This window comes from Alligator sinensis, unplaced genomic scaffold, assembly GCF_000455745.1.
Source record: "Alligator sinensis unplaced genomic scaffold, ASM45574v1 scaffold166_1, whole genome shotgun sequence".
NCBI lineage: Eukaryota > Metazoa > Chordata > Crocodylia > Alligatoridae > Alligator > Alligator sinensis.
The window spans coordinates 2,196,219-2,215,237 of record NW_005842098.1 but is presented as its reverse complement, the minus strand read 5'-3'; the positions used below and the strand labels follow the sequence as shown (position 1 = coordinate 2,215,237).

The 19,019-nt window shown below is 45.0% G+C and overlaps 1 protein-coding gene across 1 annotated transcript in view; it reads right to left on the bottom strand.

The window, feature by feature from the left end:
* Positions 1–19,019, bottom strand: part of NUP205 (nucleoporin 205) — a 99,267-nt gene that overhangs the window by 70,603 nt on the left and 9,645 nt on the right. The window contains 3 exon segments of the mRNA XM_006024209.3: positions 3,889–4,033; positions 8,636–8,807; positions 10,042–10,184. Coding sequence (XP_006024271.2) covers positions 3,889–4,033; positions 8,636–8,807; positions 10,042–10,184 — 460 coding nt within the window.

The following is a 19,019-nucleotide window of genomic DNA, read 5'->3' as shown; positions in this document are numbered from 1 at the left end:
CATGGTTGCAGGCCCTGTCCCAAAGCACTGGAGGGGAGGTGGGGAATAGCCCCAGCCCAAAGCGGCAGGGGAGAGCAGGGAGCTCAGCCCTGGCCTGAGGCAGGGGGGGTGGGCTGGACCCAGGCCTCCGTCGCTGGCCACCGCCCACCATCATTCTTGATGGGAAATTTGCTAGTAGAATCATTAAAAAATAGGATTGGAAGGAACCTCAGGAAGTCATCTAGTCCAATCCCCTGATCAAAGAAGGACTATCCTCAACTAGATCACCCCACCCATGGTTTTGTCTAGCTGGGTCTTAAAAACCTCTAAGGATGGGAAGTTCGCAACCTCTCTAGGTAACCTGTTTCAGTGCTTTACTACCTCCTAGCAAGGAAGTTCTTCCTAATATATAACCTAGACTTCCCTTGCTGCAACTTGATACCATTGCTCCTTGTTCTGTCATCTGCCACCACAGAGAAAAGTCCAGCTCCAGCCTCTTTGGACCCCCTTCAGGTAGTTGAAGTCTGCTATTAAATCCCCTCTCAGTCTTCTCTTCTCCAGACTAAATAAGCCCAGTTCCCTCAGCGTCTCCTCAGAAGTCATGTCCCCCACAGTCTCCTCACCATTTCCACAGCCCTCTGCTGGACTCTCTCCAATTTGTCCACATCCTGTCTGCAGCGGAGGACCCAAAACTGGACACGGTACTCCAGATGTGGCCTTGCCAGTGCTGAATAGAGGGGAATAATCATTTCCCTCTATCTCCTTGCAACACTCCTACTAATGCAGCCCAGTATGCTGTTATCCTTCGTCACAGCAAGGGCACACACTTGGCTCAGATTCAGCTTATTGTCCACTTGAACCCCCAAATCCTTTCCTATGCAGAAGCCCCAAGCCTTGGAGTTCAGATACCCGCTTGTCCCATTTGCCCCTGGATAAAAGGTTGTAGGAACAAGCTAGAGGAAAAGCCTGAGATCAATCCCCCATCAACCAAAATGGAAGACTATAGTAGACTTCCGCAGGGTGGCCTGCCTGCAATACAACGGACTGGTCTCCACCCCCAGCTACACCAAGTCATTCAAGACCAGGAAGAAGGGGATCTTACCTGCCAGGTAGGTAAAACCACCTGGGCTAAAACCATCATCATGGCATCTCCCCTGTCAGGTAAGCATAGGAAACTAGCTTTTTCCTTAAAAATAAAAACATCTCTCTCTCTATAGATATCTATCTATATAGATATAACTATATATATATTTTGTGTTCGCCAAATCAGCCAAATCAATTCCAAATCTGTGAGTCATTCAAGAACTGTATGTGGCTCTACTACCAGCAAACATCCTCCACTCCTGCTTAGGGCTTCAGATGCTTCAAAATCCTTTGGCAGGCATCCTACCTGCAAGCCCAAGCCCAGAGACTTGGGGTTCAGATGCCCCTCAAAACTCAAGGATAGGTTAATGCAGCCCATTTAAATAATATACATGATACTGTCCATTGCACTCAGTCCCCCTCGGTGCCAACTCTTTTTAAGTAATGTGAGCCACTCCTGAATACATTTCAACTTCCTCTTCACTCCCACAGCTGAGCTGTGCCTTCCTTTCCTATTTCCAATGATTCTTGTTTCTTCACCAGCCTTAAATGTCTGGCAAACATCACCAAACAGGGTCCCAAACAGAATCCCCATCACCTCCTCTCTCAGCCTGTTGCATATAATTAGTGTGGCCTCACCCTCCGTTAGGTGGAGCAAAAGGTGCATCAATAGATGGGTTCCATATTGGATCAGCACTAATATAAGGCAAATTTACAGTATTGACAATCAGCATTTTTTGGCTGACGTGGCCGATAAATACCACAAGCACGCGCAGCCCCAACTGCAGCCGCAGCACGCAGGCAGCCAGAAGTGCAGCCCTGGAGCATGGAGAGCAGCTGGGTCTCGCTGGCAAGTCTGTTGTGGGAGAAGGGAAGGGGTGTGGGGGGAGGCAGATCAAGGCCTCCGCAGTGAGGGAGGGAGTGGGGCTGAGGCTGGGGCAGGCATTGCCCAGCCAGGGCAGGGCACAGGATGGAGCTGCGAATGGCTGGTTCAGGAGGTATGGGGAGGGGGTGGCAGCTCCTGCACCTGCACGCACCCCAGGATGGGGTGTATGCCCCCAGAGCAAGGACAGGCTGCCGCTGCAGACCGAGGCTGCGCCAGGCTCTTCCCAGTGTGGTGGCCGAGCCGGGCTGCGCTCAGGGTGGGTGGTGGTGGCATTGGGAGTGGGGGTTGCAGGGGCTACGGTGAATTCTGGGGTGGCTGCAGCACCCCCCGCCATAGCCTCCATCCCAGCGCCGCTGCCACCAACCCTGAGTGCAGCTCCAGCCCAGTCCCACCTCCAGGAAAAGCCTGGCACCACCCTCAGCCCACAGCAGCAGCCCTCCCTCATCCTGCATGCAGATCCAGGGGCACACCTCCCCCCTCCCCCCGTACCCTCCCAGGGTGCATGCAGGGGTGGGAGCTGCCACCCCTTCCTCGCACACCCCCAGACGAGCCGTTTGCAGCTCCATCCCATGCCGACTGGGCAGCGCCAGCCCCTGCCCCTACCCAACTCCCTCCCTCACTGCCGAGGGCCTCGATCTGCCCCTCCCATGCCCCTTCCCCGTCCACACCCCTTCTCCCACAACAGATTTACCAGCCAGAGCCGGCTGCTGTCTGTGCTGCAGGGCTGTATATCAGTAATCAGATCAGTATTGGCTGATATGGCTCGTTAAAAAAAAATTAATCGGTCAACAGTATTGGCCCAAAAAAACCTCTATTGGTGCACCCCTACATGGAGCCAAACCAAGTTGCCCTGAGGTTCATTCACATATACATTTCTGGAGGATCCCAGGACTCGTAACAAGGTTCCAATGATGAGTGGGGGGCTAATTAGCACACAGATCTTTTGTCGGGGGGGGGATATCTGGAGTACACACACACACACACGAACTGAGCACTGCTGAGCTATGGAGTCACCATAGCTGGAAATGCTGTTGACTCTGCTGAGGCCCAGCCCAATTAACTATATGGTATATCATGAGCCTCTTGGCTTTGGATTAATATCATGCATAGCTTGTATTCTGTCTGAACACCTGCCAAAGTGCTACTTAAAAGTGTGTTTATGGAGTACCTGTGCTAAAACTTGCAGCAGGTTCAAAAAAAGTTAAATGCATCATTTCTGGGTAAACTAAGTCTATGGGTACTACAGTATATGCAAATTACTACAGCTACATTCATTTCAAGGTCAGTTTTTTCAAATTTGTTCCCCACTTCCACATGCTCAGGGAGAACAGGGTCTACCAATAAGGGTGGGGAAAGGGCTGCAGGGGGAAGAAGTAGGGAGGGGAAGAGGGCAAAGGGGCTAACTGACCCCCCCAGATTTATTTTCCCTGCTGTACCAGAATGAGGTTAACAAATTGAAAGCAAACATCCAATAATTAGGTTCTATACCTGGAAAATTATGTCACATTTCTAAATTTTCCATATATAGAATCTAATTACTGGGGAGTTTATAATCAGGGTCTTATATCTGAGCAAGTACAGTAAAGAGTAGTAGGTTAGACTGATAACAAAAAGAGCACCTAAGCAAAACTTTGCCACCAAGCCACTAGATCATAGATATCTCAACCTACATATGCTATTTCAGTCAAATTCTATTGGTATTTTTCTCCCAAGGATTCAACTCATCTTTTTTGTATTTCTTCAGAGCGAGGAATTAACTCTCAGAAAGCCCAAGAGTAGACTCAATAAATAGAATTTGATTTTATGCTTTCCAAAGTGGCTAAAGATCTGAAAATATCTAGGTCCCCCAAAATTAGTCAGCCTTAAAAACCACAAATAAACAGCACAGATAAAATGTACCCTTTATCCAACTCTCCCAAAATAGGCACTTGAAAACAGACCTGAGTTCCAGCGTCCATGTTTTGCCTCTCCGTGACTGGACAAGGGCCCGTAGCGAATTGGCAATGCACCTCTTTCCATCCCAGTACAAGAGAACAGCCACTAAGCCCCGTGTAAGGCCAGGAAAATGAGGTTGCTGGTGCTCTCCTACAGAACGAAAAAATATGAAAATCACAAAACAAGTCTCAACATATACAAATACAAATTGCATTTTTATATTTCTAATGATCATTGGGTGCATCTACATGTGCATTTAGGCATGCCTAAATTTAATGCACTTTAGCTTAATGAGCATTAAGGCGATTTAGGCTTGTGTCTTCACATGCACGCATTAAAAGCCCATTAACTCTGTGTGCACAGACTGACATGAAACTCAAGTTAATCCCAAGTCAGTCCATACACGGGGTTAATGTGCCTTAATGAGTTTACACGTGCATTAATGCACTTAAGCTACTCATGCCTAAATCTGATACCTGCTTTTGCCCTTTGCTTTTGCCTTTTGCTTTTGCCCTTTGCTTTTGCAGGTATCAAATTTAGGTGTGAACAGCCTAAAAATCACAATTTTTAAGGTGCATTAAGGGCGCACATGTATAGACACAGACCCTTAATGCGCCTTAAATAGAGCCAAAGCACCTTAAACTGGTATGTGTAGACGTGCCCATTACATTACAAAACTAGTAAAAACCCACCAAGCTCAAAATGTTGGTGTTAGTGCACTGCTCTGTTTTATGAACCATCAATGCAGTTTGTTTCAGGTCTGTCCAAAGAGTTCCTGATGTTTGGGCATCTGCTCTTAAAACTCAAATTTAAGTATTAAAGGATATCAAGGGCTTAAAAAACAAGAAAAACAAGTTTAACAAATCTCTGGATGCTGCATTTCATACAAGTGTTTATTTTAAGTACATAAAAAGCACAATCAAAATTTCAATAACAATTTAAATTATGTACTGGAAAGGGAGGTTGTCCTAATCTTAATCTACACTGGAAATCTCCATTTTCAATTTAATTCATTTTAAAACTTCATGCTGGTCTTTCAAATCTGACAATCATTACCAACAAGATTATCTTCATAATTAATAAAAATACACACATTCATAAAAGATGCATGTGAAATATGACAGAAGTGGTTGATAGTGATCACGAGCAGATTTTTTTTAAATAACTGTAAGATTAGTTTTCTGCCTGCCAAGAAACATAAAACTATGTTCAGTTATATTATTCATCCCCTGGAGATTAGTTATGATATTCTGGTACGGCCATAAATTCATTGTTCAAATAAATGCACACTTTACAGAACTAACCACAATACTGTTTCATGAAGAAATTCAAAATCAACTATATGTAACCTTTTACTACCGACTAAATTTGATTATAAGAACTTGTGTAATACATGGTCAAAACAACTACTGTATTTCCCCAAAATAACAACTGTTGGAGACTGGAATGCCTGTTACATAATTCCATAACCAGGACACAACCATAACTGACAATCCTCCTGCCACAACTGAGAAAACTAACAGTACGAAACATCAGACTGGATACCTCCCAGCAGACATAACCACACACTGGACTACCACATTGACCGTTTCAGGAAGAAAGCTAACAACAAAATGCTCAAAAAAAAAAAAAAAGTCAAGACCACAACTACTCTCCCTCAGAAAGAAGAGCCATACAGTCCCTAAGACCCAACAACAAAATAAATAATCAAATCAGGGAAAAAGGTGGAACTATAGTCATCCTCAACTGTCAAGATTATGTCAATGAAGCCAACAGACAACTGTCTGACACCAAATACTATAAAGAACTTGGAGAGGATCCCACACCAAAACCTGCTCTGGAACTGGAAAATATCACCAGATCCTTCCCATGCCAGTCTAAAAAAAAAACTGCTTCCACTTATCCCCCACTCTCCTACCCCAGGAACTTTCTATATGCTCCCCAACGATCCACACATAAGGAAACCCTAGCAGATGCATCATATCCAACTGGGGCACCTCACTGAAGAAGGGATATCAGGATTCACAGAAACTATCCTGAAACCACTTGTCACTCAAAGAGCAAGTTTCCTCCAAGACACCACCACCATACACTTGCTCAACAGAATTCAGAATATCAACCACCTTCTCCAAGAAGGCCATACTTACAGCCATGGATGTCACCAGCCCATACACTAACATCCCACACCATGAAGGCACAGCTGCCTACCTGAAATACTTAGAAGAACATGAAGTACACTCAGATTTGCAACTTGTTGCATAAATCAATCGCTTCATCCTCACCCGCAACTTTACTTCCAACAATCAACACTTCCTCCAAACCATGGGCACAGCTACAGGCACAAAGATAGTCCTTCAATATACCAACCTCTTCATTAGTCATCTGGAGGAAAACATTTTAGAAAACTATACAAACAAACCTGCGTTATACCTGCATTACACAGATATTTTCACCATCTGAACTGAACACTTGGGACTCTCTTACTGATTTCCACCACAGGTTTAACAACTAACATCCCTTCTAAGCTAATATCAACCTTCTAGATACCATAATCCATATCCAAGATGGCACCTTACCAACTACCGTATACAAAAAACACACAGATCACCATACATATGTCCACAAGACCATCAGTTATCCCCAAGATACCAAAAAATGCTGTAATCTACAGTCAGACCCTCAGATATCACTATATCTGCTCTGAGGATGCCCAGCTCATTATGCCCAGCTGAGCAATCTAACAAGGATGCTCTAGTAAACATAATGGACATTTGAAAGAGCTATTAATACCCTGTAATAACCTGCTACAATACAAACCTGCTACTGCACACACCTAGTGGTCACCTACCACCCCACATTGGAACGACAAGAAGAATCACCAAACAACTACAGCCTATACCTAACAAAAATCAAACCGAGAAAAAAAATATTTCTAGCCCCTCCTCTCCTGGGTTTCAAACAAACCTTTAACCTTGTCCAACTCACCACCAGAAGCAAATTCCCCACAGCCTAAAAGACATCAAAGGGGACACAGCCTTGCCTTAGCAAGAATTGCTTAACCTGCCATCACATCTCTACTGTTACTACAATCAACACCCCTCCCTAACAAAACTGTCAGAATCCATGGATCCTACATATGACTTTCCTAAAATGTGATGTTATCTGATCCAGTACACCAAATGCCCTCATGGCAATTACATGAGTAAAACTAAACAGCAACTACACATCAAAATGAACTCTCACAGAAAAAAAAATAAAACAGGCAGAGACACACACACACACACACACACCCACCCCCCATTAGGAGCATATTTCTCACAAAACAGCCACATCTTCTTTGACCTCATTAACCTCCCGTTCAAGGGAAATCAACCTAAGACCTTTAAATGCTGAACTTTGGAGCAAATATTCATCATCTGGCTGGACACTAATAAACCAAGAACTTAGAACTGATATCGGTTTTAGGGCTCATTATAACTTTATCTGATCCCTGAATTCTCCCTACACTTTAAAGCCCAAAAGGGAGGAAGGTCTTTTTCACCTTTCATCTCCCAATTAGCACCTTTTCTTCTGCTAATTATTTGGCTGCTGCTCCTAGAAATTTCTTCCCCCCTCCTCACCACTCCCCTCCTGTCCTGTTCCTCCCCACCACACTCCCCTCTTACAGCTGTTTTTTTTCCAGTCATGCTGTGTTGGCTCTCACTGCTCAGACCTGATGAAGAATGTCTTGCTTTCAAAAGCTTGTCTAACTAGATCCCAACTATACAGTTGGTCTAATAAAAAGATATCACCCTAAGAAATCCTTATATGTGAGAAAGATGGTAAGATCAGGTTCTGCTGCTTACTGCAGTGGGAGTCAAAGTCTGGCCCATGAATCTAAGTCATCCAACCCAGAGGTTCCCAACCCCCGGGCTCCAGCCTGGTAACAGGCCACAAAGGGTTGGCTGCTGGTCTGTGGGGGGGGTTGGCTGCTGGACCAGAAGTCTGGAAGTGACTGACAGCCAACCCTTTTTCATACTGATTGTATATACTGAGTATAAAAAAGGGTTGTCTGCCAGTCTGCAGTATGCCAATCGCTTCTGGTCTGCAGGATGCTGGTCCACAGTTTGTTGGTCTGCGATTTGCTGGTCCATGGTCTAAAAAGGTTGGGAACCACTGATCCAACCCACAGGGCTCCCCACAGGTCTGGAAATTTGACAGCTTGGGAGCAGCTGCAGTGTTGACTGCCATGGCTCAGGACCTATGGCAATTAACACTGCCACCACTGCTGCCAAATATTTGGACCTGGCAGAAGCCCCCTGGCCAGATGGCATGACCCTATGCACTGGACCGAGCCAGTGTGCAGCCCTGGACCTAGGGTGCAGAGTCAGTCCACAGGCCCCATCCAGTGCATAGGGCTGACAGCAGGCTCAGCACCCTACCTGTTACTATTCAGTTACTTCCTACAAGATTTTTCTTCAAGCTGTTTCAAAAATAAGGTATTATAATCCTGGCAATATTATATGCGAGAAAATATGGTACTATTGTTGCTTCCCCTTTTGCCAGGAAAAGAGACTCAGAACATTATTTGTCTATTAAACTACAGCATCAATATGTATGTTAATTTTCCCTGAGAGCATCTTAAATGTAGAAGCTAAAACCCTGATCTAACAAAGTACTTAAGCATGTACTTAATTATAATTAAGCAGTCTGTATCAGAGCTGCATTTCTACAACTCTCAACTACTCTTCCCTAGGATCAGTGAGTCCTTACCAGCTAGAAGGAGCTCAACAGCTGCCAATTCCCCAATATCAAAGAGGTCACTCAGGATAAAGGCCTCTCTGATAAGTTGCTCTGGCAAAAGTCTGGTTCCTTGCTGACCCTGGATAGCAACTCCCTCCGTACTTGCTTTCTGAATCTTCTCATGCTGTTGAGCATTCTTTGGCTGAAAGAAAACAAGTAACAAGAGAAGTTACCAAAAAGATGAGATGCTAAATAATTAATCATTTCTGTCAGCACTTACCTGTCATCTAGCAAAGCTTGTCACATTTATCCTTCTTAAAGTTGTATTTGTAAACATGTTAGATTTTCATCACAAACACCAACTATATTTTTGCAGAGCTAGTAAATGTATCCTCAAAAACATCTCACACAGTCACAGAGTCTTGGGCTTCTTGTGAGACTACTGTCTCATAAAATTGGTGCCAAAGTTTAGTTTACTTGGAATAACTGAAGCTTCTAAACTAGATTTTGATACCATCCCAATAGGAATTTTTCCAGGAGGACTGATCTAATCTTGATGAAAGCCATCATGAATTTTGATGAGAAACTTTTAAAGAAGGAACTGCTTTAAAAGTAACACATCTTCTCTTTTCAAGATGTGGCTCAACTGCTAAAATGCAGGGACATGAGACCTATGCATAACTCTTCAAGCTTTCCATCTACCATCCTTACAAATAAAAGTAAAAAAATTCTACTAGAAACGTGTAGGAAAGGTCAAATTTGTTCCGTTATCTTTGGCAACATTTCTGTACTTCCTCAACAGTGAAGCAAGCCCTGCCCATTTATTCTTACTCCATGAATACCAATTCCCAGAAATGAGGAAATCTAGACACTTTAAAGCACCCTACGCATCTTCCATTAAACATACCTGAGCTAGAGCCTGAGACCAGCTCTGAGCAATGTGTTCAGGGCTACTGTCGAGGAGCTATGCTGCTTCATGTCCAGGATTTGATGCAAATGAGAGCAAGTTGTCAAGGTATGCTTCTGAACAGCACACCCAGGTTCAGCACAGAGGTTACAGGTATCTGATGCTCCATCAGTCAAGCACTGATGAGCTTTTCCACCTCATCCCAAACATGGAAGGAGGTACATTCTATGTGCCTTTTTAATTTCAAATGCTCACCTTCTCTGCCTGCTGAGAGTCTTAGGTAACTGTACCAAGAATATGGAAAATACAAGTAGAAAGGAATTTGTGTTCTGTGATTATATAAAGGATAAGGATGGGCTTTTCTCTGTGGCTGTAATGGACATGACTAGGAACAATGGCCTCAAGCTTCACCAGGGGAAACGTAGTCTTGGAGATCCCCACCCCAAGGAGTTTATACTAAAACATCACTAAACTAAAGCAGCATAACAGTTACTCTTCAACATATACTGAAAGAAATGTAGTTCAGTACCGGGTTTCTGAAGAGTGAGATAAGGTCAGGCTTGTGTTTCTTCAAAATCTGGTCCAAGAGATGGATGGCTTCAGGTTGCCTTTTCCAGATGGCATTTACAACAGTCTGCCAAATGTCCTTGTATGGACCCCACAAACTGGCAGCTAAAGAAATAAAAAATAAATAAATAAAATAATCAATAAATCAATCAATCATACCGGAAGTAGGAAGAGGAAATGAAGTATTAACTCCCCACACAGTACAGTCCTAAAACAGATTATTATTTAGCACTGCTATAAGGTCACATCTGAAAATACAAGAAGTCATGCACACGAATCCTCTCATATTCTTTTCTTGAATGTGCCATGAATGAAAGGGTAATGATCTGGTTATTTTGGAAGATATAAATCTCCTTGGCTTGGGAGAGCATCAGTGTTGATGAAAGCAGGTAAGTATTAGAGCCAGTTTTATTTATGTAGACATATGTTACATCCTAGGGTCCTAATCCTCTATCCACAGAGTCATAAACAATAGTATCAACTTTGGTAGGACTTCTAGACTAAAGTTATGAAAAAGGGCCTTGATCCAGAATCAGGTGAAGGAAGAAGGAAGACAAGCTTCCTGCTTTTGGCTATTGACAGAACAGACCAAAGCGGAGCAAAAGCAAAGTATCAGACACTAAACGTGAGTAACAATCCTCACCAATATGTGATAAATCTGTCTTCCAGGAACAAGCAAAAGATTTTATATTAAGCTATAATATTGGATGGTTTTCATATATACAATTACATATTTTTCTGGTTTTAATAAAACTGCAATGTAAAAATGGTTTAGATTCACCAGATCATCCCATATTAATACAAAAGTTCTTCCCTCACTTATTGCTGAAACACCTATGATGAGAGGAGACTGAGAGATAATATAAAGTGGGAAAGATTGTAACACACAGCATTGAAACACACATATTTGATGTTTGATGGAAGTATAAACTTTGTTGCCTAATATTTTATACAGAGATCCTTAGAGTAGGTAATACCTGCTATCCTTCAGTTAAAAAAATCAGCAAAGAGATATGAACTGCTTTACTATACAGAAAAATTGATGAAACCACACTAGCTCAGCATATTGAGAAGCTGTTGCAAGGGTTATTTTGGGAAGTCACCGAGTATCATTAACAGTTATCTAGGACAACTCTCTGACCTGATACTAAAATACAACTATTCCTCTCTTACTGGTTAGCTTGGAAATTCCCAATCTGAATTTAGCATTAAGGATGCATGATTTCTTCCACTTTAGAAAGGATATCACTGAGGGTCTTTTCTTTTTCTTAGCAAGGTATTTTTAGAAGTTTGTACTAAAAGTTTTTTGTACTTTCACCAGCACACACAAAAACGGTCTGCGCTATTTACGTAACAGCTGGGGTCAGCACCCCCCAGCACACGTGCCAGAGCATGGCACGTGAGGCCATTTCGCTCGGCACACCACAGCTGGCCCATACTGCCAGCTACAGAGCCCGGGCTGCCTGCAGCAAGCAACCTAAGCTCTGTGACAGGCAGCGGCTGCCCAGAACCCAGGTCAGATGTGGCAGGCAGCCAGGAGGCTGCAACCAGTGGACCACGGTCCGGTGCCCCAGCCTGGCTCCGTGGCAGCAGTGACTGCACATGTGCATCAAGGCACATGCTGGGGAAGGGGCCTAGGGCAGTACAATCCCAGCTCCTTCCCCGCCATGTACCCCATGGTGTGTGTGTAGCCGCTGCTGTTACAGAGCAGGGCCAGGGCTCTGAACCCCGGTGCAACTGTTTACAGCCTGCTTGCCGCCTGCTGAAAGCAACCCAGGCTCTGTGGCAGCGGTGGCTGCACGCACATCTCGGGGCACATAGCAGGGAAGGGGCTGGAGGCCACTGAAGCACGTGTGCAGCCACTGCCAACAAGTCAGGCCATGGCTCCGGACACTGATGCAGCCACTTGTAGGTTTGCAGTGGCCTACTGCAAGCAGCTCGGGCTATTTGCACAGCCCAGCCCTGCTTCCCTGCCCTTTCTTTAAAGCAGGAGTTAGGTGTCCACTGTATGGGCTGCTGAGGGGAGAGAGGGAAGCAGTGCCCTGTGCTCCCTGCCTTGCAGTGCCCATACCTGGCAGGCAGCAGCACCTCTCCCTAGTCTTTCCCTCTCTTCCCAGTGTGCTGCCCCCATGCATTTGGGGCCGAGCAGAGGGGGAAAGGGGGGTAGGGGCCGGAAATGGGACATTCATTTGAATGGTGGCTCTGGTTTGTAAACCTTTGCTCTGTGGGGGGAAGTGGCTGCAAATTTGCTCCCCACCCTCCTACATGCCATTTGTTTTGTATGCACTCTGCCCCTTTGCTCAGCCAATGTCTTGTGATCTGGAGATGGGGGGCGGGGCGGGGGGGGGGGGGCGGCACTGGACGGCTGCTGTTCAGTAGTCATGTCCAAGTTACTGGTACAACTAGTCAAAAGTTTCTTATACATCTTTTCCCTTGACCAAAAATTTGATTTTTAACAGAATAAAACATTCTCTTGACAATTTGTGACTCTACACCTGAAAATCAGAAATTATTATCCAAAACTTGAATGTTCCCCCTGCTTTCAGACTTTTTTTATTCTTTATTTTTCAGCAAAAGATCAAAATTTTCCATCAGCTCTAGCTAACAGCAAAGAGCAAAAATATTTTAAAGAAATATTTCCTGTCCTCCTTCACAGCAAAAAAAAAAAAAAAAGCTGTTCATTTTCCTCAAACTTCTGACCTAGCAAAGCTACATATGCCTTGAGAACATACAGGAGACCCTTGCCATTCACGGGGGATACGTTCTAGAGATCCCCACGAATGGGGAAATCCGCGAATACTGTACTGTAACTGATAATAGGCTAGGATAACAGGCTGGAGACAGTAATTCCAATAAAATGCTAACTAGTGTTTTATTCCCTGCTCTAGTAAAACCCTTAGCTGATACTGCAACGTACTGAACGTAAAAGTATCACGAGAGTGCAGTAACAAAGTGTCATCACGCTGCACAGGGAGAGAGTGTGGGCTAGCGTGGCGCACCACAAATATTCAAAACTGTGAATCACAAATCCACGAATAGCAAGGGTTTCCTGTATATCCTGCATTTTTTCCCCCAGAAAGCCAGGGAATAACAGGAGGTTATTACAAAAAAGGTATAAAATGAAAAACATTCCTTAATGCTAATTATTTAATATTATCTGCCTATAGGTTCTTTAGACTAGAAACTTAATATGGGACAAAAAGCATCATACAGTACATTCTATACAACACAGAACACTGTCAACTCTTAAAAATAATAAAACATTGTGGTAATGTTCACAGTGCCTGTTTACAGCTTGCATGTTAAGAAAATAAATTAAACCCATTTATATACTGCCCTTTACCTAAAAGTGTACCAAATGCTCTTTTGGAACTAATGACTAAAAACACTACTGAAAAGCAGTCACTTTTGACATGGGAAGAAACCAGCTGAGCAGCACAGTAGCCAAAGTAAATAAAGAATGGGATTACTGGGCAAAGACAACAAGAGGCATTCATCCCCACAGAACGAGCCACTAGCTCTTCAGTGTCCAGAAGTGAAGAACGGACTTTAAATTTTATAGCCTATATCAGAAATAGCCATAGAGATTACATGGAATTCAATTTATTTGCCTGAAAAGGACTGAAACCAAAGTAAGCGAGGACAGAATGTCTAGGTATTTCAATTTTAAAACATAGTTCCCCAAGTTGTTTGCTGACCATTTTTAGAGGCTCATATCTTTACTAGCAAGAAGCTATACGTATCCTTGTCATATAACTGTGTGTTTTCTTTTATTAGAAAGATCACCCAATCTTGGCTAAAAATTATAGGAATTAAATGATGCCATAAGGTAAGGCTTTTTGTAATATCTTTTATTGGACCAACTATACAGCTGGGAAAGCTGTTAGACAATCCTCTACACAAATATCAGTTCAGCTGACATACCACTGGTCCAGTAAAAGACATCACAAAAAATCCTTGCCTCTTGGATAGTACCTGAACCAGAGCTGTCCAACTGGTGGCCGGTGGGTCAAGGGTTTAACCTGCAGCCCTCACTCCCCCTATGCTCAGGCTGCAACAGCCAGGTGCTCCAGGCTCCTCCTTCCCACTTCTGCTTCCTGCCCCTATACCTGGGAGTGGGAAGCAGAGGTTGAACCCAGGACTGCATGGGTGTGTGATACAGTGGAGCGGTGCCAGGGGGTAGCGCAGCTGTCCAGGGTCCTATGGCTCACCCTGGCAGCATGCACCCCTCACTGGTGCCTCTCTAGATCACTTGGAAATTGGACAGCTCAGCCTGGGACAACACAGCTGCAACACTCCAACCCTATGATGCCTGTACTAACTTCTATAATTAAGCACAACAGTACAAGGAAAATTAAGACATTACTGATATGCTGCATTTCTCAAACCAATACTTCTTATTAAGATAAGAAGATAGGACTCAAAACAGGACATTTCATCAAGTCCAGTTTCCCTGACATACAATCCCTCCCACAAAGTAATCAAGATCCATTTTAGAACCACCAATTTTAGCTGCCACTATTCCTTTTGAAACTGCCCTAGAATCCAGTCTTCTGAAAATTAGCAGATTTCTTCTAATTTTAAGTCTGAAGTTATACACAACCGGTTTATTTCCTTTTATTTTTGCACTAGCATTGACCTATAGTTTAAACACCAGACCACCTAGGGCTGTAAGAAGCTTCGGGCGCTGATTCGATTCGGAGGAGATTCAGCCTGATTCAGCAGCTGAATCTCCAAATCCAAATTGAATCAGGAGACCAGTAAAAAGGTCTGAATCGATTCGAAGCTCTCCAAATCAATTCAGAAAAAATTTGGAGAGCTTCGGAGATTAGGGCAGTCCCCACTCGCCACCACAGGGAGCTGGACCCAGACTCCATGCTGGTAAGTGGCGGGGGAGGAGGGAGGGGCTGAAGGAGGGGGGGAAGAGACCATGGGGGGATCCCCGCCAGGCCCCTTCCCCTGCCTGCTCCGCCAACCCCCGAGCACCACCTGACCCCTGCACACTCTCCCAGCCCCATCAATGACTGCCCTGCTGGGCCACAGCGTCCCAGCTCTTTGTAAAAAAAAAAAATGCCCCATACTCACCGGTTGCTGCAACGGTTATCGGGGCCTCATGTCAGAGCCCCCCATGCAGCATGGGGCAGTGGGGATCACCCCCCCCCCAGCCAGTGAATGCAAAGTTGTTGTTTTTTTAAAGAGCTGGGATGCTGGGACCAGGTGGGACAGCCATTGACAGGTCTGATAGAGCAGGCAGAGAATGGGGGCTCATAGCAGAGCCCCCCCATGCAATACAGAGCAGTGGGGATCCCCCCTACCTGGCAGGAGTCAGTGAGGGGCTTTTTTTTTTTTTTTTTAAGAGCCTGAACCCTGGGACTGGGTGGGACAGCCATTGATGGGGCTAGGACAACGGGCAGGGGATGGGCCCTGTTTGATTCGGAGATTCGGCTGAATCAATTCAGGACAGTGATTCAAATCACTGAATCGAATCACTGTCCCCCAAATTGGCCGGATCTGAATCCGAAGTGAATACTAGCTGCTTTGCACAGGCCTAATAACTTCTTCCCTGACACTGACTCCTGTGTCTATATATTTCTAGAGAGCACTCATACCCACACACAGCATTTATTATACCAAAACAGGTCTCCAACTTACAGGCTGCATGTAGCCCATGAGGGGTTAATTTAGGGCTCCCACCTAGGTACCAACCCCCCACCACTACTCTGGCTGCTGCCACCAGCAGGGTCTCCAGGCTCCACCTCCCTCCTCCAGCTTCTGCTTTCTACTCCTATACCTGGGAGCTACACAGCACAGCACAACCCAGAGGGCCCAGGAAGCCTGTGGCTATGCAGGTGTGGGGCCACTGCATACTGTCTGCATGGCACAGTGGAAGGAAGGTATCAGTAGCACAGAAGGGGGCTCACATGGCCTATGCAAGGGAAGCCCCTGGCCGCTCTAAAGCTGGACAGCCTTGAGCTAAGATGCATGCTCCGCTCCCCTCAGGGGCAATGTGAAGGGGATATGTGCACTCCCTGAGCATGACAGTTCACCCCCTACAAAAATGCACTGCTGACACTGTCGGTGGTGCCTGCAGACAGTTACCGCTCACCAACCCACCGCTGCCACCACCGGGGGGGAACATCTGCCGTTCATGAATCCCCTGACCATCTCATAACTCTTTCACTTTCAATTCATCTTCCTTGAACATGGGTGACTAGAACAGTACACTGTATTCCAGATGACGTCTCAACAGAATGTTGTACAATAAAATTGTTACTGTTTAGTCTCGCATGAAAATCCCTGACCTGATAGGCAAATGTGATCATAAGCTGTTTTTCACTACATCCTGGTAGTGGCTCATAATCATCTCACGATCAAATCACACACCCAGGTCTTGCTCCTCCTGTCATTTTCAACTGATAAAGTCCCAGTTTATAGCAGGAATTCTTGTTATTTGTTCCTACAATGCATAACCTTCCTTTTTTTTTACTACTGAATGCAATTGCATCTGTATTACTCTAGTCTTCAAGGTCATCCAATTCTTCTTGTAAGTTTTTCCAACCCTCCTCTGTACTGATGAAGACACCCAGCTCTGTCATCCACAAATTTCATTAGTACACTCCTCCTTTTTGTGTCTATTAAATTAATGAAAATGTTAAATAAGATTTATCCCAAGATCGATCCTAAAAGAGCTGCCCTAGTAAGTGCCCTCCAGTTTTCCTACCAATACAACTCTCAGTTCCTTGCCCACCTCAGAGTTCTTGTACATGGCTCTATGTACTCCCGTTTAATTGATAATTTTTCATGTGACACTATATCTAGTGCCTTACTGTGGTCCAGACAGACTACATCTACTGTATTTCCTTTGCCTAGAACAAGGGTGGCCAGAGTTACTCACCCTAGGAGCCACATCTGATCCTCCATGGAGGGGGCTGCTGAGCGACCCGGAGTAGAGGTGACTACTTGCACCACTTGCCCCTCCCCCCCCCCCCCCCCCCCCCCCCCCGAGCTGCTCCAAGAGCAGGGCAGAGGGGTGGGGCTTCTCCGCCAAAGCTCCACCTTGGGGAGAAGTGAGCAGGATTTCAGCAGAGAAGCCCTGGAGAGCCACAAGAACTGCATGCAGCCCGCGAGTCTAGAAAATCAGTTTTCTTATCAAAGACAGATATTGGGTTAGTCTGGCACAGTCTACTTCTGTCTGTGTTTTGTTCCATTTTTATCAGCATTTATCATCATAGCTTTAATAGTTCTTTCTTTAAAAAAACTGTTCTAAATCCTTGCATCTTATGGAAGTCAACATACTGGATCATGGTTATCCCCTCTTCTCAAACAGAGGTACTGCACTTGCTATTCCTCGGTCAGACATCACCTTTCCTCTCTCCCCCCAACTGGACAGATTCAGTAAAAAAAAAAAAAAAAAAAAAAAAAAAAAAAAAAGCAGTGATGGACCCATGATATGTGCTAATGTTTAAAAATCTTTCCTGAAGTGCATTTGGTTTCTCATCACAACTAAAGTGGATTGATATCTCTGAATGTTGGTTCCACCTTATATCTAATGATTTCTAATGCCATCCCCTCATTCCCATTAGCCACTTTGTTTTGGCTTCCATACTGAACATCATCCCTATTGAAAACTAAGGCAAAATCTTAATTTAGTCCTTGGGCTGTACTCCTTGTTTAACGTTGTCCTGGTTAATATTGTTTTGTTATTACATTGCCGATCTATTAAAGAACATACTTATTTAAAATCGCGCAATGTTTGGTTATAGCATTGTTTGGCCGCCGCCTGGTAGTAGGTAACTACTGTGATATAATTGGATTTGCTTAACATCGTTTTGCTTAAAGTCACATTTTTCAAGAACATAACTACGACGTTAAGCAAGGAGTAGCTGTATACAGGCAACCCCCGCTTAGCACTCTTAATTTTTTCGACCTGGAGGGAAGTGGGCAGTGGAGTCCCCTAGGGCTTGGTCCTTGGGCCCGCACTGTTCAATTTCTTTATTAGTGACTTAGACGACGGGGTAAAAAGCAGCCTGTTTAAATTTGCTGATGATACCAAGATTTGGGGTGAGGTGGGCATGCTAGCAGGGAAGGACAGACTACAGCAGGACCTGGACAGGTTACGGGGGTGGGCTAACGAAAATAGGATGGGTTTCAATACTGACAAGTGCAGGGTGCTGCACTTGGGCAGTGCGAACCAGCAGCACGCTTATAAGCTAGGAAACTCCCTTCTTGAGAGTACAGTGGCAGAAAGAGATCTTGGAGTCATTATTGACTCCAAGATGAACATGACAATTTGAGGTCACGGTCAGTAGGGCTAACCATACCTTGTCATGCATCCACAGATGCATCTCAAGCAGGACCAAGAAGGTGATCCTCCCACTCTATGTGACACTGGTCAGGCCACAGCTGGAGTACTGTGTTCAGTTCTGGGCACCGCACTTCAGGAGGGATGTGGACAGCATTGAGAGGGTTCAGAGGAGGGCCACCCGCATGATCCGTGGACAGCAGGGCAGACCCTACAAAGAGAGGCTACGGGACCTTAACCTGTTCAGCCTTCGCAAGAGAAGGCTGAGGGGGGACTTGGTGGCCATCTATAAACTCACCAGGGGATACCAGCAGGATTTAGGAGAGACCCTGTTCCCCCTAGTGCCTCCCCGGGGTAACAAGGAATAACGACCACAAATTGTTAGAGAGTAGGTTTAGACTGGACATCTGAAGGTGCTACTTCACAGTCAGGGCGGCTAGGATCTGGAACCTGTCTCGGACGGCCAGGGCCGACTCGAGTTACGTTCGTACGTCAGGGCGGGCTGGTGAATGGAGAGGCAGACACAACTTATTGGTTGCAAAAAACTTTACTCACACCACTTGCAATCACGACGCAGGTGGTCCGGTCGTCGGAACAACCACACGAGTTGCTCCAGCTGGCGGGGCCCAAGCCAGTTA